The sequence below is a fragment of the Pelobates fuscus genome, chromosome 6 (genome assembly GCF_036172605.1).
Source record: "Pelobates fuscus isolate aPelFus1 chromosome 6, aPelFus1.pri, whole genome shotgun sequence".
NCBI lineage: Eukaryota > Metazoa > Chordata > Amphibia > Anura > Pelobatidae > Pelobates > Pelobates fuscus.
The window spans coordinates 111,544,925-111,571,050 of NC_086322.1; the positions used below are offsets into that span (position 1 = coordinate 111,544,925).

The 26,126-nt window shown below is 40.9% G+C and overlaps 1 protein-coding gene across 2 annotated transcripts in view; it reads left to right on the top strand.

Moving 5' to 3' along the window:
• The first annotated feature begins 2,511 nt into the window (after positions 1-2,511).
• GLRA3 (glycine receptor alpha 3) overlaps positions 2,512-26,126 on the top strand; it is a 258,672-nt gene continuing 235,057 nt past the window's right edge. For both annotated transcript variants that reach the window (XM_063460013.1, XM_063460014.1), the window contains exon 1: positions 2,512-3,111. In XM_063460013.1, coding sequence (XP_063316083.1) covers positions 3,041-3,111 — 71 coding nt within the window. In that variant the 5' untranslated portion in view covers positions 2,512-3,040. The remainder of the gene's footprint in view (positions 3,112-26,126) is intronic.

Here is a 26,126-nt window from a genome sequence, read left to right on the forward strand (position 1 = left end):
TCATGGTGGCTGTTTAAGTCTCAGCCAGGGGAGGTGTGTACAATGTTGCATAAACAAAGGGACTTAACACTTAAAGGAACACTATAGCGTTAGGAATACAAATATATATTCCTGACAATATAGTTCCCTATTGGCCGTTTAGGTGACTGGTCCCCACCTGGAGGAAGAAAAAAAGTATTTCTACTTGCCTTTTCTCACAGTGTCAATCTGTATGGCTGAGATCATAAAAATTGATCATCTCAGCCAATCCATTGCAGTCTCATAGGAAAGTGCTGGGAGGCTAGTGCACTTGTGCAGCAAAACACGGCACTGTGCCAATCAATGGTTGAGATCATCAAGATTAATAATTTCAGCCAATTCAATGCTTCCTCCTTGGCTGAGATCATCGAGATCTATGATCTCGGCCAATCCAATGCTCTCTCATAGTAAAGCATTGGGAGGCTAGTGGGCATGCAATCAAAAGCAAATCAAAAGGCTGTGCTGCAGCAATCATATTGATCTTTCTGAGTGCATCTGATAGAAATAGCAGAGTTTCTGAACTACCTGTTTTCACCCTTCTTTTGTCAAAAGTTGTCCTTACTATTACTTCACTTCTACATGAGTAGTTATGTAATCTTCTACATCACAGATATATTATCTTTTAATATGTACTTCTAGCTCATATAGTTATAAATTGTCCTTCTCATGGACAAATAGCAGTGAAATAATTTCAGAGTTTTGATCTTGTTTTTAATACCTCACTTAACCTCATAATAAATAAGGGAAAGTCACAGATAACTCCTTTTTAATAGGAAGCTTGCACAATCTCTGTACAACATTTTCAAAGAAAGGGACACTGTGTGAGCCCTAAAGAATACCAGTACTCCCAATGAAGGCATAACTACCAATGAACTACCAATCCTTTTTTTAAATGTTGCTTCCCTTTGAGATGTGTTTAACTAGCCAGTCATAATATTAATCAGACTCATATTTCATATGTACATTATAGTAATGGTTTAATATTTATATCATCTCAAGTGGGGAATCTGCTGACAGCTCTGTGTGTAAGACCATAGCACCTCTGCACAGAGTTATGACTTTCTAAAATGTAGCTATCTTAGCCATCGTCTTACATGACAGAAAATATATAGAAATCAGTGGAACTCACAGTTAAACTCTCTGATATCGGAAAAATACATAAAAAATTGTTTTATTTTGTACTGTTTAAATCAATAGCTAAATATGCAGCATCTTTCAAGCTATTTAAATAAAACTGAACTGCAAGCTTTTCCAGATAACAGACGGTAATGAAATAGACTGTTTAGAGTTTAAACATTTATTAAAGGGACACTATAGTCACCAGAACAACTACAGTTTAATGTAGTTATTCTGGAGAGTATAGCATGTAACTGCAGGCTTTTTTTTCTGTAAACACTGCCTTTTCAGAGAAAAGGCAGTGGTTACATTACAGCCAAGGGACTCCTCTAGTGGCCACTCCACAGACGGCCACTAGAGGTGCTTCCTGGGTCAGTGCTGCACACTGTCTAATTGTCAAATGTGTTGTATATAAGTGGTTTAGCTCTTGTAGGAATTTTTATACATGGAGTTATATTGGTTGCTATAGGATACATTATCCTTATGAAATTATTACTTTTTTTTTCTCTTTTTTGTACATATTTAAATACTTATGAAATTTAAGAATTATTAAATAGAGCATAATATTTTTAAATCATTGAGTGCGGTATCATTTGTTGTTTTAAAACATAACAGTTTGATTCCTATTTGAGCTGCAAAATTGTTGTAATATTAAGACACTCCTTGAAGTGTCTTATGGGACAGAAAATGCAAGTGTACCATAAATCAGCGTTGCATTATTGTATATAACTCTAACTCCAACTAAATCCAACTTAAACAGAAGACTGAACCAACACACTGCTTAACCCCTTAAGGGATAATGCCATACCAGGCATGAATGGATTTGACTAATCCCTCATCTCTAAGGGGCTAAAGGATATTATCACATAAATCACTCATCCCGAATCTACACTCCTCTGACAAGAAAATTAATTTAGGGTCTGCCTTCTGCTTGAAGCTACTGCCATTTACAGATTCATTATGCATGTTTAAGTGTGCTTCTCGTATCTTGATCGATTTCCCCAATTTAGTTGAAATAAAATGTGCATTCCTGGGCACCGTTCGTCTATCAGCTCGTTCACACAGTCTGTTTATAACCTCAACAGACATCCACACCAAGCAACCGACTGTTGAATTGGACACACTATTTTATCCATTCTGAACAGGTAGTGTGGCCACCGATTTGTAGACTTTGCTGTGGCTGATGTCTGCATTCAGCTCTCTGATTGATTGCACTGGGCTGCTAGCACATCCCCCTTTCTATTCCATTGAGGTGGGGTGGGGTAAGGGGGGTGTGCTGGACTGGTGAAAGCACGGAAGAGACATTCATTTCAATACACCATTCTCATCTTCCCAGCCGTAATCAGTGCAAAAAGAAAACACTATGTGAGGGGAGCATTTTGTAGATCAGTGTTTAAACTGGACGGAGCTCTAATTTTATAACTGACTTTCATTAGACCCACGTGCTGTTGCAGCATTTAAATGGTTTATAATTACCAGCTAGTCGTACCTTCACCACATCACATTATATTACCATTGGCTCTGTACCAACACGCCTTTATCCCGTCCCTGGTCCACAGTCCAGCCTCCTTGTAGAGGCACAGTTCGGTGTGTTGGAATGCTGCCGCATCTGTCAGGATTGGATACTTTTTGCATTCTTTTTTTGCTGTCTTTAACATCTGGATTCCTAGCATCTATATAATTCCACTTGTATTTACACGTGAGCTATGTGGAATGCATTGTATAGCCACAGAGAACACTGAACTGAACGGAAGACTCGCGTTTTTAGGATTACAGTGAGCTGTCCCGGGTACTGAAATTCAGCACTTCTTCCTAACATCACTGGCTCCGTATAATTTCTCCCCAGCCGTGCTATTGTGATCTGTCACTTTGATGATTCTAATCCCACAGCCTGTCACCACAAAGAATGGCCAGGAACAAGTGCATTTTAACAGCTGTCTCGGGATTTTACTTCTGGGAAGCTGCACTATTACTCAGGTACTGTGGGTCCAACTTACTTTTGAATTTACTAAAACTTGGATTTAAAAGACCATCTGGAAAGAGGGTTTTCTTTTTGGGGGGTCAGTAATCTTACAGTGTGTAAAAATCCTATCTATTTGAGACTGTGTATTATTTTACTTATTTAATTATGCATTATCTGTATACCACTACACATATAAAAAAAAACATCCACACTATGAGAGTCATGGAGTTGTATAGCACACAACAAATGAAATGCCATATTTTTGCCTAAACACTTGGTAAATGTCTATGGTATGTCTAGGTGAAAATTCTGTAATCTTTATTAAAAACCTAGCGAGGATAATTGCTTCTTACCTCATAAAGCCTTTGGAGAACTTGCCTAAGCATGTGGAACACACATTGCATATATAATTAGGAAGTGCACATGTTTAACATCACTGATGTAGTCTAAGAAGTAAAACCAAATGCTGGTTGTGTCTTGTTTTTATAAAGTATTGTTTTCAAAGCATTAATCAGTTCTTATCCTAGTAATATTTACAATAAACGCTCACATGGTGATTGATTTTTTTATTTTAAGTGAGGAATTCGAGCTGTACATAACAGGAATAAAATGCAAAAGGTTGTCATTTTCTTAGGCATTCTTCTATTTGGAATACAGAGCAAACGGCCATGTAATAAGAGTATCAAGTATTTCAATAAGGCATATATGAATGGATACCTATCAGCTGGTAAGGCAGATGTGTGTACAATAAATTGATTTATGTTTTTTTTGTAAATGCTTTTGGAGAATAGAATCTGTGTGGTGGAGCTAGCAGAACATCAATATCTTGACCAACCTTGATTAGGAGAGCACTTGGCTAAATCATTTTTTTCAATTATTCCCAGCTCATTGCATTTAATTAAATGAGATCCCATGGAAAAGATTAACAGTTATAGTATCCACATGTACGGAATGTGTGGTTTTGTTATGAATACAGTGTAATTATATACCTTCAGCATTACATCACTCCACTATAGCTGTGTCCAAGCAATGGTTAACTCAAATTACGTCAAACACTTAATAGCTTGTAGTTAAAATGTACATGCGATATACATTATTATGATGCATGGCATATACAACATATTTTAATGTGCATAACATTTGGTATTCATACATTACCACAAAGCACCTTCAATTTGTTTTGTTCTGAGGGGATGATTTTTCTTAAGGGGAGTTTTAGCATTTTTTAATGCTATCTCATAAGCTTATGAATAATTAATGTGCAATTAAATAAAGCCCCACTGGCCTCATAATCTAATATAGCCATAAGCAGGAAGGTAATACAGACCGTTCAAGGTCATGTAGTGCTTCTAGGCTAAAACCACATTATATCAAATCATAATTCTTTAATTTGACCTAGGGGTCAGTTTCCTATATTATTGTGACATGTTCAGATTATTAAATTCAATGAAATTATATAAAATGCTTTTTTTAAATTTCCCACTGGTGGTTCTTAGGAATTGAATGATGTATTTATAAAGTCACGTCATGTTACCAGCTACAAGTGCTTTTTATCACAAATAATAAGTTATGCCACTTCATGTAGAATGATCAAAAGGGGAAACTGACAACTGTTACATTATTTATACTGCTATTTGAAATATATTTTTATATTGTAGGAAAAAATAAAGCCATCATCACATAGCATATATAAAACACACAATATACAATAGACACATATATTATAGGATGTGTAATGTGTATTGTGAGAAAATAATGCAGTTATGAACATACCAAAAACCCTGACACCAAAGTTTTAGTGGTTTAATTAATGCCTCCAGAACCCCAAAATGGAATTATTTTTCACTAACATATGCTTTTATATATTTTTGTTGAACTTTGCTCCTCACCAACTGGCATGCCAGAAATGATTCCCTGTATTTCTAGTTTCTCACGAATAAAGATGGACATAAACACACAGGTACTCGTACAGTGTACGTACATATAAACACACAGACACATGCATACCCACCAACACATATAGTTTCTACCTTGAACATCTGTCATATATTTCATACATGTCCTTCTACCCTTACTGATATGGCAGGGTTGGTACTGGGCAGATAGAGAGATACATAGCAATGGATGTGGAACTGAGATGATATTGTGCAGTGTGTGTATACTGTGTACATAACATACAATACAGAATTTTAAGCCATGGTCTGCCTATTTAAATAACAGGTGGATAGATATCTTACAGCATTTAAAATCATCATTGTATAATTTAATTTAATCAAAAGAAAACCACACATTCTGTACATCACCTTACAGAACCTAAAACCACTAGGCACTAAAGGGTGACTCGAGCACTTTAACCACTACAGAGCACTCTATTGGTTATGGTGCCAGGCATCCACAGGACAAACAGATGAACTCATAATAGGGGAACCAGGGGACTCCTTACATTATAACCAATACAACTCATTGTGTACTGAGTGCCCTTTTCACTAAACATAAATCTAAGCTGTAAAATCTATATAATAAAGCCAACCTCCAAAAAGAAACATTACAATCACACTGGCATCAATAAAGGTCTTTAGCTAGCAATATGTACAGTATTTGCCAATAACAAATCAACATATTATGATAGTAATGTTTTCACACACGATAACTGCTTAGAGTTGGAAAATGTCTAAATCTCAATGAGTATATATATCAAACATTGCATTTGTGATAATTATATTTTGATGTTGATGAATAGTACATAAAAAGATCTGCCCCATGGTATGTAGATTACAAGAGGGCTGCCCTATGATCTGTAGAATTTACATGCAGAAGGGAAATCCGTTACTTAATCATAACAGTTCCTTTGGATTCACCCCTTGATTAACTGATTTCCCTCTTATAGTATATGCATCATACCTATTACAATGTAGTACTGTTCATGTAGTGTCCCACAGCTTGAAGAAGAGTGATGGATCTCGCAACCCTATTTGTCTAACTGCTCGCGTGCATGCATACATTCACACACACACACACTCTAACACCCCAATGACCTTCTACTGGGATTTCACCCCCTTTCCATTCCATCTTCCTCTTCTATTCACCATCCACATGGTCATCCCTCAGTGGTTGCATGCCATTTCCTCCAGCCAAATTTAAATATCTCTGGGTCCTTTTCTTCCTAAAGAAGAATGCTGTAGATATGAGTCAAGATATTGTGATTGAATCATTTTAATAAACAATAAAGCAATGATCTGTGTCTGTATGCCTTTAGCTGTCTGTATAACTGACTTTCCCATCAGTCTCACAAACTAACACTCACTCAGTCTAGCCACATACATGGAATAATCAAAGCCACATAATTCAGTAAAGCACTCAACCCACACACAACAAACATTACTTGCATGCAGATGTAAAAGCCTTACTTCATGAACTGATTCCAACTAGTGATGTCGCAAACATAAAATTTTCCGTTCACGAATGGCGAACGCGAACTTCCGCAAATGTTCGCGAACGGGCGAACCGGGTGAACCGCCATAGACTTCAATAGGCAGGTGAATTTTAAAACCCACAGGGACTCTTTCTGGCCACAATAGTGATGGAAAAGTTGTTTCAAGGGGACTAACACCTGGACTGTGGCATGCCGGAGGGGGATCCATGGCAAAACTCCCATGGAAAATTACATAGTTGATGCAGAGTCTGGTTTTAATCCATAAAGGGCATAAATCACCTAACATTCCTAAATTGTTTGGAATGACGTGCTTTAAAACATCAGGTATGATGTTGTATCAATAAGGTAGTGTAAGGGTTACGCATGCTTCACAGTGACAGACCAAACTCCCCCGTAACGCACCACAAACAACCGCAAACAGTCCATTTGCACAACCGCAAACTCCCCATTTGCACAAGGTTGGATACCAAGCTAGCCATGTCACGTTCCTTGTCCTCACTGATGTCATTGAAGGTCTCTTCCTCCACCCAGCCACGTACAACACCAAGGGTCCCCGAAAGGTGACAACAAGCCCCCTGTATTTTTTTTTAAATGTACACTACTGTTACACCAGATATGAGTTGCACTGGTGTGACACTGTGCCCTGGCAGGCCCTGAAACGCACACGTGTGAAGGAAACTGACTGCTATTATTTCACAGTCAAATTTCTAGGTTTTTTTTTTTTTTTCATTTACACTACTGTTACACCAGATATGAGTTGCATTGGTTTAACACTGTGCCCTGGCAGGCCCTGAAACGCACACATGTGAAGGAAACTGACTGCTATTATATTACAGTCAAAAAAGTTTTTTTTTTTAAATGCAAGCTATTGTGACATCAGATATGAGTGGTGGCACTGGGCAAGTGGGCACAGTATACGCTGTTAGCCTGACACACATGCTGGCAGGCAGGCAACTTCAATTAGATTACACACAAAAAAAAAAAGCAGACTGATGTTCTAGCCCTAAAAAGGGCTTTTTGGGGTGCTGTCCTTACAGCAGAGATCAGATGAGTCCTTCAGGACTGTAGTGGACACGGAATACACTAGCCTAGCTATCGATTTCCCTATTAAATCAGCAGCAGCTACACTGTCCCTCCTCTCACTAAGAATGCAGCTTCCGGGGGGCGGGGCCTAGCTGTCATGGAGGAAAGAGGCACTTCGTGTGAGCTCCCTCAATATCTCACTTTAAGCAAGTGACTTTCACCCCAGAAGGGGATGACCCAGCAATGTTGCTCCTTCCTGACTGACCCGACATGCTTAATAGTGGTCAGCAACTCGACAGAGTCTTACTTACCTCCGCGTGGCAAGTGTGGCCTGGTGCTCACCAGGCGGGAGAGGCGGCCGATCTCCCGATCCTGGGATGCCCAGGAGCAGCTACTTCCCGGCAGGAGCTCCGTCGGACCGGTGGGGGTTATCCCGGTCCACCCCTGAGAGGCTGTCTGGAGCTAATGGATGCACAGAGCACAGCCACCCAGGCTGACATACTCATCTGCGACTCTCCCAATATGGCGGCAGCCGCGTGTCTTCCTGGTACCAGCAAAGCATGGCAGGATATTGAGTCTAATCTGGACAGACTCTTTAATAAATTTTGGAAGCAAATAACAAGCAGGAGGCCCCAACAAGCTCCACCACAGCCCCAACAAGCTCCACCACAGCTAAGCGAAGCAGTCCCCATTAAAATCCACCAACGCCAAAGGCGTCGAAGACGGGACCGGAGGCACAAACAGAAATGCAGAGCCTGCCCCACGTCAAGCACTCGCCTCCACCTTAAGCCACCACAATCCCGCACCGGATGTGAAGCACCAGCGGGACAGATCCGACCACCCGACAAAACAAGCTTCCACCACCTCAAGCCGCGAACCCGGCACTCAGCCAGAGACTTGCCTTTGTTTTTCCAGGTATCAGGGACTCCCAGGGTCTGCGCCTGATGCCCAGAAGGGATCGGATGAGCACAAGCAGTAAACAGCAGCCTGCCAAGCATGTCCCACTATAGCCGATCCTCCACACCATGCCTTTGATCACATGAACTGCTCTCTGCACATTAACTAATCGTAAAGTAGCAAGCGTTTAAACATGTCATTATTTCACCTCCTAAAGAGTTTATTGTCGTAGTTCCTTACATGCCTTTACCTTAACCGTTCATGTATTATGTTATTCACTAGTCTCATCTCATGGGGCGACTCACACTTGATTTATAACTAGTGGAGGAGCTGCTGATATAAATACACAGTTGATAACGTGCAAGCTACACCCTAAACATGACAGCCATCTTTCACAACAATGTACTGCTATATACTCATACCCTCAGTGCAACTAGCCATGATATACGCACGTTCAGCCTAGCATGCTCAAATATAACAAACTTCTGTCTAAAAAAAAAAAAAGAATGCAGCTTCCGAATGAATCTAAAATGGATGCTGTCCAGGAGGTGGGAGGGTCTGGGAGGGAGGGTCTGCTGCTTATTGGCTGGAATGTGTCTGCTGACTGTGAGGTACAGGGTCAAAGTTTACTCAATGATGACGAATAGGGGGCGGACCGAACATCGCATATGTTTGCCATCCGTGGCGAACGCGAACAAGCCATGTTCGCCAGGAACTATTCGCCAGCGAACTATTCGCCAGCGAACTATTCGCCAGCGAACTATTCGGGACATCTCTAGTCAGGATAGATGCCTCTGGAATGGGAGGTACAGGTTGAGATGGTACGCATACCAGTGTCTCAGGGGCCAAATAAGCATTTCTGGACAAAAGTGTCTGATGGGCCTGGGCAATTTGGTCCATACGGTGATCCTGTTCTTAAAATCTTGCCTCATAGGAGGCCATTTGCTGTCCTAAACCTGCAGGGCCCATGGTCCTATCATAATGTCATGATGTAATACCCCAACACGCAGAGTTTAGGATAGCAAGGGACAAGACTAGGATATAACATATTATCTGGACTTAGAATGCCAGACTAAACGTCAGACAGAGATAAAGCATAATCAGAAACGAGACGAGGTCATGGTAACAGAGAGACTACGAAAACGAGAACAAGCCAGAGTCAGGTAGATGGTAATCAGTCACACGGGCAAACAAGATAGGAAAGGGTTAAAGATAAATTCAGAGTCAAGAACAAAGCCATGGTCAATACCAAAATAAACAAAATAGATCAAGGAACGCACTAAAGGGTACTGACACAGAAACCACGATAGGACAAAGTGGATAGGGCTAGGGAAGTTTAAATATCCTTTAACATTTGATTGGCCCACGTCATGCCTACGCCCCCAAAACGTTCGTGTGTGGGGGTGCTGGAATGACATGGGCCAATGGGAGCCTGAATCAACGTTTGGCTCCCATTTCCCCTTTAAGAGCGAGCTCGTGACTCGAGATGTGCTCCTAGTGCCAGGCGGGCCACGTGACCGATCACTGCGGTCAGTGCACGCGGCTAAGTCAGAAGAGGAGAACAAGCCGCATGCGGCTCGTGTGGAGGCAGGAGTAATCCAGCCACGCGCGGCTCAAGCTTAGGAGCCAGGTCGGTCCCAGGATAAGGTAAATACAGCCACAACCACTTATCCCAATCACACACCTTTCGTAACGTCCTATCCTAACAAAAGCATATTACCGCATATTTAATAAAACAGATAGACCCCCTACTTCATCCAGGTTACTGATCGATGGTTTGATATTCTGAGCCCTCTCTGATTAACTGTACACGATTTACTGTACACGACTATTCGATATTCCCACAAATTTTATATAGCATTTTATGTTTGTTTGAGACCACCTTAAAAATATTGGATATCGCTAAAAATCATGATCACTATATACTTTCTCTACAAACCTCTAAAACGAACCAAACTACTCATCCATCCGCTATACCACTTTATCCCACCTAGAACTAGTGCCCAGTTAAAATACTTGACTCTTACTTACCCACACTCATTTCATCACTACTCTCACTGAATCCCTCTGACTACGGCTAAATTCATCTTCTACATCAGAACACTACTCCTAAGATTGGGTTGTATCCATGTCTCGGGTCTTTCATTTAGAATAGGGGCAGCTTCGGTCTCCTTCAACACTGACACTCCAGTGCATATTATTAAAAGATTGGGCAGATGGAAATCCTCAGTCTACAACCGATATATTCCTCATCCCGAGAAAGAAATGAGGAAAGCTTTTAAAAGTTTGGCTTTGTAAATTTGATGCAATAAGTGTGTTTTTCTTTAATATCTTTTCACCCTCTTTGCATGAACCCGATTTACATATATTATTAATATGTTTCTGAACATATATATTATATTATTCACTCACTCACTCACTCTCTGGGCCGGCCTAAGACATCATGCTGCCTAGGTCCAACGGTAAATGACTATGGGGGATAATGTATAATAAACACAGGTTACTGGCTATGGGGGGGATAATGTATAATAAACACAGGTTACTGGCTATGGGAGGGATAATGTATAATAAACACAGGTTACTGGCTATGGGGGGGATAATGTATAATAAACACAGGTTACTGGCTATGGGAGGGATAATGTATAATAAACACAGGTTACTGGCTATGGGAGGATAATGTATAATAAGCACAGGTTACTGCCTATGGGGGGATAATGTATAATAAACACAGGTTACTGGCTTTGGGAGGATAATGTATAATAAACACAGGTTACTGGCTATGGGGGGATAATGTATAATAAACACAGGTTACTGGCTATGGGAGGGATAATGTTTAATAAACACAGGTTACTGGCTATGGGAGGATAATGTATAATAAACACAGGTTACTGGCTATGGGGGGTATAATGTATAAGCAGCACAGGTTACTGGCTATGGGAGGATAATGTATAATAAACACAGGTTACTGGCTATGGGGGATAATGTATAATAAACACAGGTTACTGGCTATGGGAGGGATAATGTATAATAAACACAGGTTACTGGCTATGGGGGGGGGGGTAATGTATAATAAACACAGGTTACTGGCTATGGGGGGATAATGTATAATAAACACAGGTTACTGGCTATGGGGGGATAATGTATAATAAACATAGGTTACTGGCTATGGGAGGATACTGTATAATAAACACAGGTTACTGGCTATAGGAGGATAATGTATAATAAACACAGGTTACTTGCTATGGGAGGATAATGTATAATAAACTCAGGTTACTGGCTATGGGGGGATAATGTATAATAAACACAGGTTACTGGCTATGGGGAGATAATGTATAATAAACACAGGTTACTGGCTATGGGGGATAATGTATAGTAAACACAGGTTACTGGCTATGGAGGGGGATAATGTATAAGCAGCACAGGTTACTGGCTATGGGAGGATAATGTATAATAAACACAGGTTACTGGCTATAATAAACACAAACACAAAAAAAAAATAAAAAAAATAATGCAGCTTCAGAATTAATCTAAATTGTATGCTGTCTTGGAGGTGGGAGGGTCTGGGAGGGAGGGTCTGCTGCTGATTGGCTGGAATGTGTCTGCTGACTGTGAGGTACAGGGTCAAAGTTTACTCAATGATGACGAATAGGGGGCGGACCGAACATCGCATATGTTCGCCTTCCGTAGCGAACGCGAACAAGCTATGTTCGCCAGGAACTATTCACCAGTGAACCGTTCGGGACATCACTAATTCCAACCTTATACCTTATATTTCACCTACATTCCACCTCCCTAATCTGACATTCCTCCTCCTCTTCTGTTAATATTAACTGTCTTTAAACAGTATTAACTGTTTTCAAAACAGGATTACAATGATCCATCTCTTTTTTATTACTATTTTATGTCACTATAGAATTTTGGATGTCTGACAAGTATATAAAGGATGACAAAATTTAAATATATAGAATGCACAGAAATTAAAGTGTAAAATACAATGACACATACTATAGTTAATGAATATATTCTTCTACTGATCATTATTCCACATTCAATTATAGGAGTCATTATGACATGTGTAAGATGTTTTAGTATTAGCATCCCATTTTGCTATATTACCTTACTTTGTTTTTCAATTTATTCTTTATTAGTTTTATAAAATACTTAACAGACAATTGTTTGTACAGCTGAAGAAATATTCAAAAGTCAGACAAAGTGTTTCCAGATGTTGCTTAAAATAAATGTTGCAACAATATCATGGTACAGTATTATCTGTGCAATATCTGACTATATAAATGATGTATAACCATACAAAAGAACAACATACTTGAGCAGAATTAAGAAAAAAAAGTACATGAAAAATGTACGTATAGCAAATCCATTATTAAGAGTGATGTAAATCTCATAGGGAAGTGAGAATGAGGATTTGTGTCATGTCTTGCTTTCCATATAGTGTTGCTCTGATTTCAGGACTGGCCACTAAAATGATTTGGAAGATTTTCTGGTATACCTATGTCTAACTAATTCATCTAAAACAATGGATTGTGGGCAGCAACTGTCTTTTTCCAGTATTCCGCCACACTAGAGCAAGCAGCTATGTAGGAAATTTTAGATTTTGCTGAATCTTGTTAATATTTTTAGGAAATATATGTAACAGTTATACAGAAGGAGTAAGTAATATTGAGATGCCTGTGCAAACTAGTATTAGTGCTTGGATTGCTATCAAGAACTCTGTTAATATAGGGCATGCCCAAAACATACAAAGTAGTGATCCGGTGTGTTTAGGAAGGGATAGTTGAGTGTGGTTGGTGTTAAAAACCATCACATTAGGAGTTTGCATTATGATTTCCAATAATTTAAGCTGTGTGTCTTGTGTGTGTCCCCAGCCCCACTGTGTCTCTTTATGGGTGTTCCCAGCCCCTCTGTGACTCTTTGTGTCCCCCAGCCACGCTGTGTCTACTTGTGTCTCCCCAGCCTATCCATAACTCTTTGTGTACCCTCCAGCCCTTCTGTGTCTCTTTTTGTTACTGTGGCGAAATTAACCTCGCCACTTGTGCCTGGAGAGGCCTGCTGGCCTGCCCTTTGCCATGTGATTATGGTCCCTGGGAGGTTTGGCCCTTTAAATACAAGATTTGGGCACAATGGATTTTCATTGTGCTGCTGCTGGCCCTTTAACTCCCAGAGAAAGGATTTGTACTTTAAAAATGGCACTTCGGATGCAGTCGAAGTGTCACGATACTGGGGAACCCAACACGCTAACACACACACAGACACACAGACAGAAAGTGTGCAGTACCGGTCCTTAGAGTGGCCGGGCTAAGCACACACAGAATAGTCAGGAGACAAGCCAAGTAAGGGGAACCAGAAAACAGAATAACGAGAAACAAGCCAAGGTCAAAGGGTAGGAGAAAGTCACAAAGTCAGTATAACAAGCCAGAGAGTACGAAACCAGAAAGCACACGTTCAGAATCAATACTATAAAGCAAAGACCACAACAGGGCACAGATAGACAGGAAAGGTAAGTATTTAAATCCTAGCCTGAATCCTGATTGGCTAACCACCAATCAGTATTAACAAACACACGTGGGGGATATCTATACCCCCCACTGTGTTTGTTGCACTGTAGCTTTAACGCCGGGTCACGTGAGTGACCCCGGTGCTTAGATAATAGTGCCGGCTCCCAGCGTGCAGCGTTAGACATGCTGCCGCTGGGAGGAAGAGAGGAGGACGCGAGCGGCGTGTCAAGAGGAGAGGATGCCGCTCGCTTATTGGTAAGGGGAGAGGGGACCGCGGGCGGCGACGGACCGAGGGTGAGTGCTGCGAGAGGATTGCAGCCTCCCCTCACCGCTGCCCGCAGAGCCCTGACATAACCCCCCCCCCCTTGAAGACTGCCCAGAGGGCGGGAAGCCGAAGGCTTCAAAGGAAACCGCACATGAAAGGAGCGGATCAAAGAGGGCGCGTCCAAGTCAGAGACAGAAACCCACGACCGCTCCTCCGGGCCGTAACCCTTCCAATCAACCAGATACTGCAACCGACCTCGAGAGAAACGAGAATCAAGGAGAGCAGCCACCTCATATACGTCACTAGAGACCTCGCGGAGGGCATCGGAACGCCTGAGAGACCCAGAGAACCGATTACAGAGCAAGGGCTTCAAAAGGGAGGTGTGAAAGGTGTTAGGTATGCGCATGGAAGGGGGCAAGGCCAAGGAGTAAGACACAGGATTCACCCTACGCAACACCTTATAGGGACCAAGGAACTTGGGCGCGAACTTCATCGAGGGAACCCTAAGGCGGAGATTCCTAGAGGACGACCAAACCTTATCACCCGGAGCATAAGAAGGAGCCGCACATCTGCGACGATCAGCAAATCTCTTTTGAGTAGCAGCAGCACGACAAAGAGCAGCATGGACCTATTTTCACGAATGGCGAGGTGCTCGTCCAAAGCGGGCATTCCCTTGTCGGAGAACACACCGGGAAGGACAGCGGGTTGGAACCCATAAGCCACCATAAAAGGACTTACGCCAGTAGAAGAATGAGACACAGTGTTCCTGGCAAACTCAGCCCAGGGAAGGAGATGGGACCAGTTGTCCTGGTGTGCATTCGTGAAACAGCGTAAATACAACTCCACAGACTGATTTGCTCGTTCGGCAGCTCCATTAGATTGCGGATGATAGGAGGAAGCAAACGATAAGGAGACCCCCTTCTCAGCACAAAAGCCTCTCCAAAACCGAGAGACAAACTGAGGGCCCCTGTCAGATACGATATCTTGTGGTATACCATGCAAGCGGAACACTTCTTTGGCAAACACCTGAGCCAACTGAACCGCAGAAGGTAGCTTCTTAAGGGGAATGAAGTGCGCCATTTTGGAGAACCTATCCGTTACAGTCAAAATTACTGTCTGCCCATCAGATGAAGGAAGATCCACAATAAAGTCCATGGATAAGTGTGTCCACGGTTTCTTGGGTACAGATAGGGGCATAAGGAGTCCCAGGGGTTTAACATTAGGGGACTTACACTGTGTACAGACATGGCAAGCCTGCACGTAATCTACCACGGCTTTTTTGAGTGAATTATATAGTCTATAACATCATCCAAAAGAACAGGCAATTCCCTGGATGCTATTTCATCCAGTATGTAAGCGGCCAAACCCTCCTGAAAGGCTGTTACGAGGGCGTCATTGTTCCAAACCACTTCAGCTGCTAGAGTGCGGAATTCGATAGTGTAATCCGCTACAGATCTATTACCCTGTCGTACCCTAAGCAGAGCTTTGCCAGCAGAAGCAACCCTACCGGGTTGATCAAATGTGCGTTTGAAAGCGGTCAAAAAGTCTGCAAAGGACATTGGGGAAGCATTCTCCCACATGGGATTAGCCCATGCTAAAGCTCTCCCTGACAAGTGGTTTATCAAAAAGGCTATTTTAGATCTGTCAGTGGGATAGGAACGTGGATTCATCACCAAATGGATGTCGATTTGGTTGAGGAAACCACGACACAAGGCTGGGTCGCCGCTGTAGCGCTGTGGCGGCGTCATATGCACTACATGCGCAGGAACGGGTACCGGAGTGGGAATGGGCTCGGGCACAGCAGCAGCAGCCTCCTGAACGGCAGGCTGCAAGTGTGCAGTACGAGCCAGTATGGTTTGCAAAGCTTGAGCAAACTGATCCATACGGTGGTCCAAGCCATTCATTCTAGCCTCCTGATTAACTAGGAGCTGTGGTATGTCAGCAGGTTCCATTATGGCCCTGTTGTAATGTCACGATACTGGGGAACCCAACACGCTAACACACACACAGACACACAGACAGAAAGTGTGCAGTACCGGTCCTTAGAGTGGCCGGGCTAAGCACACACAGAATAGTCAGGAGACAAGCCGAGTAAGGGGAACCAGAAAACAGAATAACGAGAAACAAGCCAAGGTCAAAGGGTAGGAGAAAGTCACAAAGTCAGTATAACAAGCCAGAGAGTACGAAACCAGAAAGCACACGTTCAGAATCAATACTATAAAGCAAAGACCACAAAAGGGCACAGATAGACAGGAAAGGTAAGTATTTAAATCCTAGCCTGAATCCTGATTGGCTAACCACCAATCAGTATTAACAAACACACGTGGGGGATATCTATACCCCCCACTGTGTTTGTTGCACTGCAGCTTTAATGCCGGGTCACGTGAGTGACCCCGGCGCTTAGATAATAGTGCCGGCTCCCAGCGTGCAGCGTTAGACATGCTGCCGCTGGGAGGAGGAGAGGAGGACGCGAGCGGCGTGTCAAGAGGAGAGGACAACCGCTAGCTTATCGGTAAGGGGAGAGGGGACCGCGGGAGGATTGCAGCCTCCCCTCACCGCTGCCCGCGGAGCCCTGACACGAAGTGCCGAAGTAGTCGAAGTGGCCGCCATTCGAAAACCGAACGGCGGCCATTTTCATTTATCGAATGCGGTCTCAGGAACTTCAATGCTTTGGCTGGAATCAAAGACACTGTTAGACTGGGATATTTTCACAAATGGCCTCGTTCGTGCATTTGAATGGGACTTAGTAGTTTTTTCTAAGTGAACTGCCTTTAACATAAGAAATTGACCGGCCGCACAGCCCAAATCTATGGAACTGTTTTGGGCAGGGAAATGTGCTTGCGGTCGGTCATAAAGGGACCTCCACCTAACTTTTTATGTACTGGAGGGATTTGTATGATTTTTGGTTATGTTTATATTTAAAGTATGCTGATTCTGAATATGTATGTTTTATGTGAATATGATGCATATTTGTTTAGTTACAGTATATGTATAAAAAGTTTATTTTTCCTGCCTGTGATAAATTACATTAACCCATTGTGTTCAGTAATTATATCACAGGCAGAGGGGAGGGATTGTATGTTGGTGCTGGGTGTGTTTTACGGTTTTCCTGTAAATGATTGGTTGTACTATGTCCCACCCTGTGGGATTTCCCCCTGCATGGGGACTTGCATAAAAGCCCGTGTGTGGTCATTAAAATCAGATCATCTTGTACCTTTCTTGAAGCCTTGGCTCATGTTTGGGGAATGGGAGAACTACACTCTGGGGGTTGCTATAATCACTATACTCCCCAGGGTATGATCACTAAGCTCTGGTAAGAGCTTGTTCCTGTTTCTGGTCTCTGGGGAAAGAGAGATTCCTCACTGGAAGCTGGACCCTGGCCTTGGGTCCAGGGTGGGTGGAGACGGCGAGACCCCGGCACAGCTGCATCGCTGGAAGTGTGGTCTGCAGTGCTGATGGTGTCGTTTATAGTGCTTGGAGTCCTCAGCGAGCACTAGGCGCATCGATTGGTGGAGGTACTCAGTCAGAGTGCCAGCGGTCCGTCACAGTTACCACAGCTCATCTGTGTTTCTATGCGTCCCCTCTGCCCTCTGTGTCTCTTTGTGTCCCTTCAGACCATGTCTCTTTGCCCCCTCTACTCCATACTATTTACATTCTCTCCCCCATGCCTGCTTACCTCCATCATTGTAACGTGGCCAAGCTGGGGACCATGATAGAGGAGCTTGTTTCCCTCTACCAGTCTGACAGGAAGCAGTTTGGTGCTTTCTGTGAGCCCTTTCTGTCAGACCAGGGAGGAGATGCTGAAAAAACTCTACTGTGGCCTTTGGCTCAGCCATGCTACAATGATTGACTGGCAGGAGGGAAATGAAGACCCTACCTCACAACTTGCAGGACTTAAAGGATCTGCTACTAATATCTTTTTGCCAGATATACACAATCTATGGTGGATATATGAAGGTATTGTCGGGTCTTTGGACCCTTGGCCCATCATTTGGTTAATTGAAGAGTCAGAGGCATTGTGGCCGTCCCTGATAATAATACACATACCTTAAATGAAAAGGGGAGTTGTGTGCTGAATCCTTTGTTTTCAGCATAAATAAGGAGTCACAACCATTTTCAAACTACAATTTTTATTTAATTTATTTCCACATGGTCGAGTTTTCTAGATCAGCTCTTTTTTGCCTATCTTTTGCCATAGAATTGTACATTTTCTTCAATTTAGGAGTTAAGAAATCTGCATAGTTGTAGAGGCATACGGGGGCAGAGACTAGTGCTGTCGAAGAAATCAAGTTAACTTGGCTAGACACACAGCTGCCCCAAGCAGAAAATAACATTTTTAAAAAGTCTTTGTTTCTGCATTGGAAATTTGAAGACTAGCTGAAAGATATTTTGTCTGGCATCAAATAAAGTAAATTACAATCCAGTGATAATGCTTTCTGGCTTTCAACTGTTATTGCTTAAATATTTTCAACCTAATTACAAACGAAAAGTTTGACATATTTTTTCTGCTGCTGTTGCCACCCAAGTTAGTAATAATTTTCTTAAAATGGGCCTTAACCTTGTTCCACATTGTTTAATCATGTGAGATTTCAAGATCAGACCCTGTAATTGATTGCAAGGTTCAAAATAAAATAAACCATGGGAGTATTTGATTGTTTTGTTATAACCCCCTTTTCGTGATGATAATAGCTGTCATTAAACATTTGTGTTCCAAATTGATATTGATATTCATGTATGTTTCTTCAAACATTGGACATTTCAGATATAGCGTACATGTATACTTATCGTGTAATCAATTGTATTTTGCCAATACACAGTTTTTTTTGTATTGAATTTTTAATTTGCTGTAGTATCAACTCAGTGGAACTTTGCGTGATGTCTGTCAAAACAGACATGGAATTTATTTGGTCCAAACCGCACATTGTAGCGATTATTGGGTGGTCGGTCCAATTACCAAGCTCTGAGATAAAGTGTACTGAAATCACAAACGAATAGCACAATTGCCGAGTATGGTTGTTTTGTTTCTAAATTCTACCTGAAGCACCAAAAAAAGAGATGATAGATGGAAAAAGAGATGAATGATGGCTAGGAGACAATGACTAAATGTTGATTTTATTCACAGATCAAGGTGTCAATTCTCCCCAAATTCTGCAAAGTTCCAATTAAGTGTAATGCATAAGATTAGCCCCAGGGAAATGTGTTATGGTAAAACTGATATTGGACTTTATATAAATGCATGTTTGGATCCTGGAGTGGAGCACTGGAGAGTAGGAAGGATCAATGCTCTACTCCACATTTTGGAGGTTGCTGGGAAACTGCAGGTGATGAGTCTTGTTTCAGAGTTCAAACTCACCGACAAAAGATAATTAATCGCAGGTGCTGTTTAGTACTCTCCTGCAAAGAAGGGGATTTTATTTTATTTTGCGTTCTGTGAGGTGTAAGAGGAGCAGCTTAAAGAAACTGAAACAGAAAGGTGAATATTTCTGTTTGGAAATGGACAAGTCATCCAACCCAGTAGGGATGTGCATGGGGAAAATATTTGGATAGGTTCTGCATTCCGAAATTCAGGACTTTGGAACTTCTGCTCTTCGAAACTTCGGTACTTCGGCACTTCAGCACTTCGGAACTTCGGCAACTTCGGAACTTTGGAAATTTGGCACTTCGGAATATCGGAATTTTGGGACTTCGGAATTTCGGGACTTCGGATGTTCTCTTGCAGCCACTTAGTTGATAACTCCATAATTCCCACGGTATTAGTGAGCTATCTACAAAAAGGCTAAAAGACCTAAATTGGTCTTTCAGACAAATTTACTAATACCAAGTAAAAATTACTTAGTATTAGTGCATTCTTCCCCTACTCGCTATACCGTGAGTAGGGGCAAGTCTATTAAACAGTGAGCAGGCTGTGGCTGCTCACTGTTAAAACCCCCCCAAAAAACAGAAGGGGAGACCTAATGCCCCCCCCAGCCTCCACCCCTGAGTGGCGGGTGGGGGCCCTAAATTAACCTATTGTCCTCCTCCCGGCCCCCACCCCTGAGTGGTGGGTGGGGGCCTTAAAGAAGAATAAGGGGGGGACCTATTGTCCTCCCCCTGGCCTCCACCCCTGAGCGGTGGGTGGGGCCCTAAAGTAAAATAAGGGGGGGACCTATTGTAAATTGTTTTTATCCTGCACACGTATCATTTTCAGTTTATTTTCAAGTTTATTATGTTACTGTTCATGTGTCAATAACTTTTATTTGGAAATATTGGGATCTCTTCAGCTTGACTGTTAAATGTAAAGAATCAAAAAGTTAAAACCATTGAAAAGTATTAGAATGGTAATATAGTGATCGTGCCAACATTATGAACACACACAAAGAGACATTCAGCTGTTAATCTGATAGACTGTAATTTACCCCTTAGTGTTTTTATGAAATGAAAAAATAGTAACATTTCACACATAAGCCTTTTGTGTTTATTCATGCTTAAAACTCATTCAAGCATCTTTATTTAAAAAGTCAGCAGTGGGATCTAATATAAGACTAATGGCTTGTATGTTTATATTTATGTATACAACCCCGGCATCTTTCACAATTTGCTACTACTTACTATACAAGTCACCCACAATGCTCACATATTCGTTAGTCAATGCAGTATTCCTTTCATCTCATTCCTATGTAGGGCACAACCAGTTTTTCCTTGAGAAATTCTAAAAAAATAGTTATTCCTTATATATTACATCTACCTGAGTTGGTGTGTGTGCTTTAACATGCTGCTGCAAGTTCCATCATTTGTCATGTTGTAGATTTGCAGCCAGTGTAATGAATGCATAATTTAATAGAGCAAATAATATATAGGAACCTGTAGTTTAAATTATGACACAATGGGACCACATGCATCCGTATAACATATTCATATTTTAAACAGAGGTTCACACAATGCAGTATAAAGGAATAGCAAAATGCTTTTATAAATATTAGTAGTGCTGTTCCTTTGTTGTTTTAGCAATTATAGCATCACTTTCTTGTTTTCATCTTGAATTACTATATAAGCAGGACTGTTTAAAATACATATTTCGAATTACATTTATTTGGAGCTTTCATTATACTAGGTAATCATAAGTATATATGTCTGATTTCAGTGGCAGCAGTGATTATAACAAAGTTATTTTTACACAGCAGCTTGTTTAAAATAGTCTATGTTATTGTTAACATCAGTCTTTTCCTTTGTAGATGGGCTTTCTTTGCTCCCTACTATTTTATGGGGTTGTTCTCTGTATTTTCCCTATTTTTCATTCTTGTTAGGGATACACAATTGTATATATTATGTGTATATAATTATCACTGTATTTGTATTCACATTATATTGGAATGGGGATTCCTTCTGGTGCCTAGTAATCAGGGCCGGCGCTACCATTAGGTGATTAACACATTCCCCTGGGGCACCCAGAGGTTTCCTGGTGGGCTTCCCTGCTGCTATCTGGGGATGCTGTGCTGGTGCTCCTTAGCCATCCCCCAGCGCAGCCATTCGCCTTCTGGGCTCCTCTCTGCAGCCGATCACCTGCTCAGGGAGAGGGGTTTACTGTAACCCCACCACCCGAGCAGAGCACTCTGCTTCCTGCAGGCAGGGGCAGCACCAGCTGCTTTCTGTTCTGCGGGGAACAGGAAGCAGCTGCTGCACACAGTGCAGTGCACTGCTCTCCTGCTCCCCCAGCAGAAAGAAAAGCCAATTCCTGCAAGCTGGTGGCTGGACCCCTTCTCCTTCATTGACAGCAATAGGACAGGTATGTCATATCTGACTGGAGGCTAAGCTGTGCATGGTTGTAAATTGGTGTGTGTGTTAAATTACTGTGTGTTTGGATAAAGTGTGACTTTATGTAAAGTGGTGTGAGTTTGTGTTTGAGTGACAGTGTGTGTGTGTGTGTGTGTGTGTTAGTGACACTGTGTATGTCAGTGAGAGTGTGTAAGTGACACTGTGTATGTCAGTGTGTGTGTGTGTGTGTGTGTGTGTTAATGAGACTGTGTGTGTTATTGAGAGTGTATAAGTAAAACTGTGTGTATGTCAGTGGAAGTGTGGTAGTGACACTGTATGTCAGTGAGAGTGTGTGCATGTGTGTGTGTAACTGACACTGTATGTATGTCAGTGAGAGTGTAAGTGTGTTAGTGAGAGTGTGTAAATGATAATGTGCATATCAAATAGTGTGTGTGTGTGTTAGTACTGTGTATGTCAGTGAGAGTGTGTAAATGAGTGTGTAAGTGACACCGGGTGTGTTCGCCACTGAGTGTGTGTGCGCTAGTGTGTGTGACCACTTGAATAGATCCTTATACATTAAATTATAATTATAGTATATTATTAATCTAATTCTATTTAAAAAAAACAACAACAAAAAACGTTTTACTTAATGTTCATTGTAACGTAAATTAAGTCCCACTATTATTTAAATTAAAGGAACACTATGGTCACCTAAATTACTTTAGCTAAATAAATCAGTTTTAGTGTATAGATCATTCCCCTGCAATTTCACTGCTCAATTCACTGTCATTTAGGAGTTAAATCACTTTGTTTCTGTTTATGCAGCCCTAGCCACACCTCCCCTGGCTATGATTGACAGAGCCTGCATGAAAAAAAACTGGTTTCACTTTCAAACAGATGTGATTTACCTTAAATAATTGTATCTCAATCTCTAAATTGAACTTTAATCACATAGCAGGGGATAAGAAAATCTTAATTAGGGCTCTCTTTACAGGAAGTGTTTATGGAAGACTGTGCAAGTCACATGCAGGGAGGTGTGACTAGGGTTCATAAACAAAGGGATTTAACTCCTAAATGGCAGAGGATTGAGCAGTGAGACTGCATGGGCATGTTCTATACACCAAAACGGCTTCATTAAGCTAAAGTTGTCCAGGTGACTATAGTGTCTCTTTAACCCCTTAAGGACACATGACATGTGTGACATGTCATGATTCCCTTTTATTCCAGAAGTTTGGTCCTTAAGGGGTTAAATCCCACCAAATGCATTGATGTATGTTTTAGGCAGTATGATTGTATGGATATATGTATTAAGCAGTATGAGTGGATGGATGTATATATTAGGCTGTGTGTGTCTGCTTTCACTTAATGTCTACCTAGTGCGTCTTCTTCCCCATAGGCATACCTTTAGGGAAGATAACGCACTGGGTAGACATTAATTGAAAGCAGACACACACACACAGCCTAATATATTTTTCCTGTATTTATTTCTGTTTGTTTTCATATAAACTCTATTAGGACTTTATTTATTGAATCCTTATATGTTCTTTGGCTTATGTTGTGCTTACCTGTGTTTATTCCCTGTTTGGCTTTAAGTTTTTGCTTTTTTGTAAAACAATATGCTAGTTTTTTATGCTTAGTGATCTCCTATGCAGTCAGATCGGATTTAAGCATTTCCTTATGTTTGTTTATCGTTGCTTAGCAACATGACATCATGATGCACAACGTTACATATGACGTCATCGCGCACAATGTGACAACCGCAGCATACTGGGAAACGCAGCAAGATGGTGGCCAGACCCAATTCTTTGGTTGGTGCAGAGGGGGTTGGCCTTGGACTTATTTCACTGTATATTTTGTATATGAAAGGGTGAGTGTGTTGTAAGGGGGAGGGACATGATACATTGATAAAGGGATTACCCCGAAACATTTGTTATTTGTCCCATAAATAAATGTCAGTAGCACCTTGGTTTGTGCTCACAGCAATTATTTGTGCAGCCTCTATTTGTACTGTTAATGTAAAAATATTTGCCATATGTTTTCTGAGAACAAGGTCCAGTTTGTCCACAGACATAATTTTTTCTAATTTTGACCTATTCTCACTTCCTTAATACAGCTGGTTTATTTTACATAAATGCTCTCTTAATATACCACGTTTTTCAACCATATTCTACCACATACGTCTATTAGATTTAAATGCTTGAATATCACTCAACCAATTTATACTATAATTTCTCTTTGTGTGTTTTAGCCTTTCTTGTCTCTTAATTTCTTTTTCGTTTTTCCTTTAAATCACATCAAGGGAATATTGAAGGACAAACATGATGAAACCTTATCAGAGTTATATATTTCCACCTGGTAGTAGAGTGCTGCACACTAGTATCTTGATACATCAGAGTTTTGTGGGGGAGGTCCGCTAGCACCCAATATAAATCCAGAAGTATAGAGCCACAGGTTACAAAGTGCAGGAAGAAGAGTAAGATATATGTAATGATGGTCCAAAAAATAAAACAAAGAGGCTTTAATCATGGCCGAATTTTTTTTATCTTTGTTTTGCAATTTGGACTATAATTAAATATAACTTACTCTTCACCCTGCACTGTGTAGCCTGTGGCTCTATGCTTCTAGAGTTATATATTTGTTTAATCATACAAGCCGTCCCCTCTGCTTATGCTCACAAGGAAGTGGCTGTTTTTCAGTAAAACTTTTTGGAAAAGTATTAGTGCCAAAGTTTGGACCATGTAATTAGTCTGAGATGCTTAATCCCATGCTCCAGTGGCTGCTCATAGACCTAGATTTTTGGAATATCATGTTTATAGAGACATGGAAGTGTCTCTTCTCCACCACTTTTATATAGTGTGTATTAAAAGTATGCAAAAATGTTAAATAATAAAAATGAACAATATCACCTTTCACCACTTGAGTGCCCATGACAATTTGGGTTCATCATTCTGCTTCACTTCGTTGGACTCCGTCATTCACCAAACAAAGAGATAGTGTCAAACGTTACTGGCACTTCTTTATTGTGGTAGTGTGAGGGGGCGCTGTATTCTATCTTGAGAATATTATAGTCCAATATAGTTCACCCTAAAAAGGGATAGCCGCAAAAGTGGAAAAACCTGCAGCACCTTAAAAATATGCGTTTATATTATGACAAAGGCACTCAAAAAGAGCTCTAATACTCCCATCTTTGTGTATTTGGGAGGACAAGGTACTCACTTTGGAAAAAAGGGATATCCCTTTTTCCTGTGGAAAGATTTATGCCCCTGTCACAGGTAGTTGACTATCATAAAAAAAAAAAAAATGTGTTTAAAGTATAGAGGGAGTAGGGGATACAAAAATAATAAGGATTTTTCTCTTTAAAGTGTCCCTCTAGAAATCAATTACTAATTGAATTGCAATCACCTCTCTAAAATGAGGTAAACACTAAAATGAGCTAGATGGCCCCCGTTATGGAACAAGAGAATTTAATCTTTCAAATGAGAGGTTACATGCCCATGAAGTTATCAGTTGATTACTCTAGCAGCAGTGATCATCCAATGTCAGTTTGCATAGCTAATAGAACCACAGCAATGGGGTAGCTTCCTTTTGCTCTTAACAAAATAGACACAAGCATGATACCCTTTATTTGTGAGTAGGAACCTTCCTCTTTCAAGTAAGTGTCTGTATAGGATCATATTTTGGTGCAATTATAATTGTTTTATTTATTTATATATGCTAAGGGGTTTGGAATAGAAGTAGGATCATATATATTAAAATGATGTATGCCACCCATTGTAATACCGGAATTGTGTGTATTTTTAAAATTTATGTAATATTTTTATGGTTCGATATCATGTTATTTCTGCATGAAGTACAAGATGGTATAAAATATAAAAAAAAAAAAAAAAAAATACCTTCAATTTAGCGCTGCTTTTTTATTGAGAATCTGAAAGAATATTAAATCTTAAAACGTAATGTGTATTTTTGAAATATTTATCAAATAGTAACTTCCATACTCCACCGATTATTATTATATATTAAATATCATTTTGTGAAGTTTTTTTTTTTTTATATATTTTCTTTTTTTTTTAAGATCTCCTGATTTGCCAAAAGCTCAACATATAACATGAGAGAATAACTCCCATAAAAAGCATATCAGTGTTTAATTGTAGATTAATTACAGAGAGT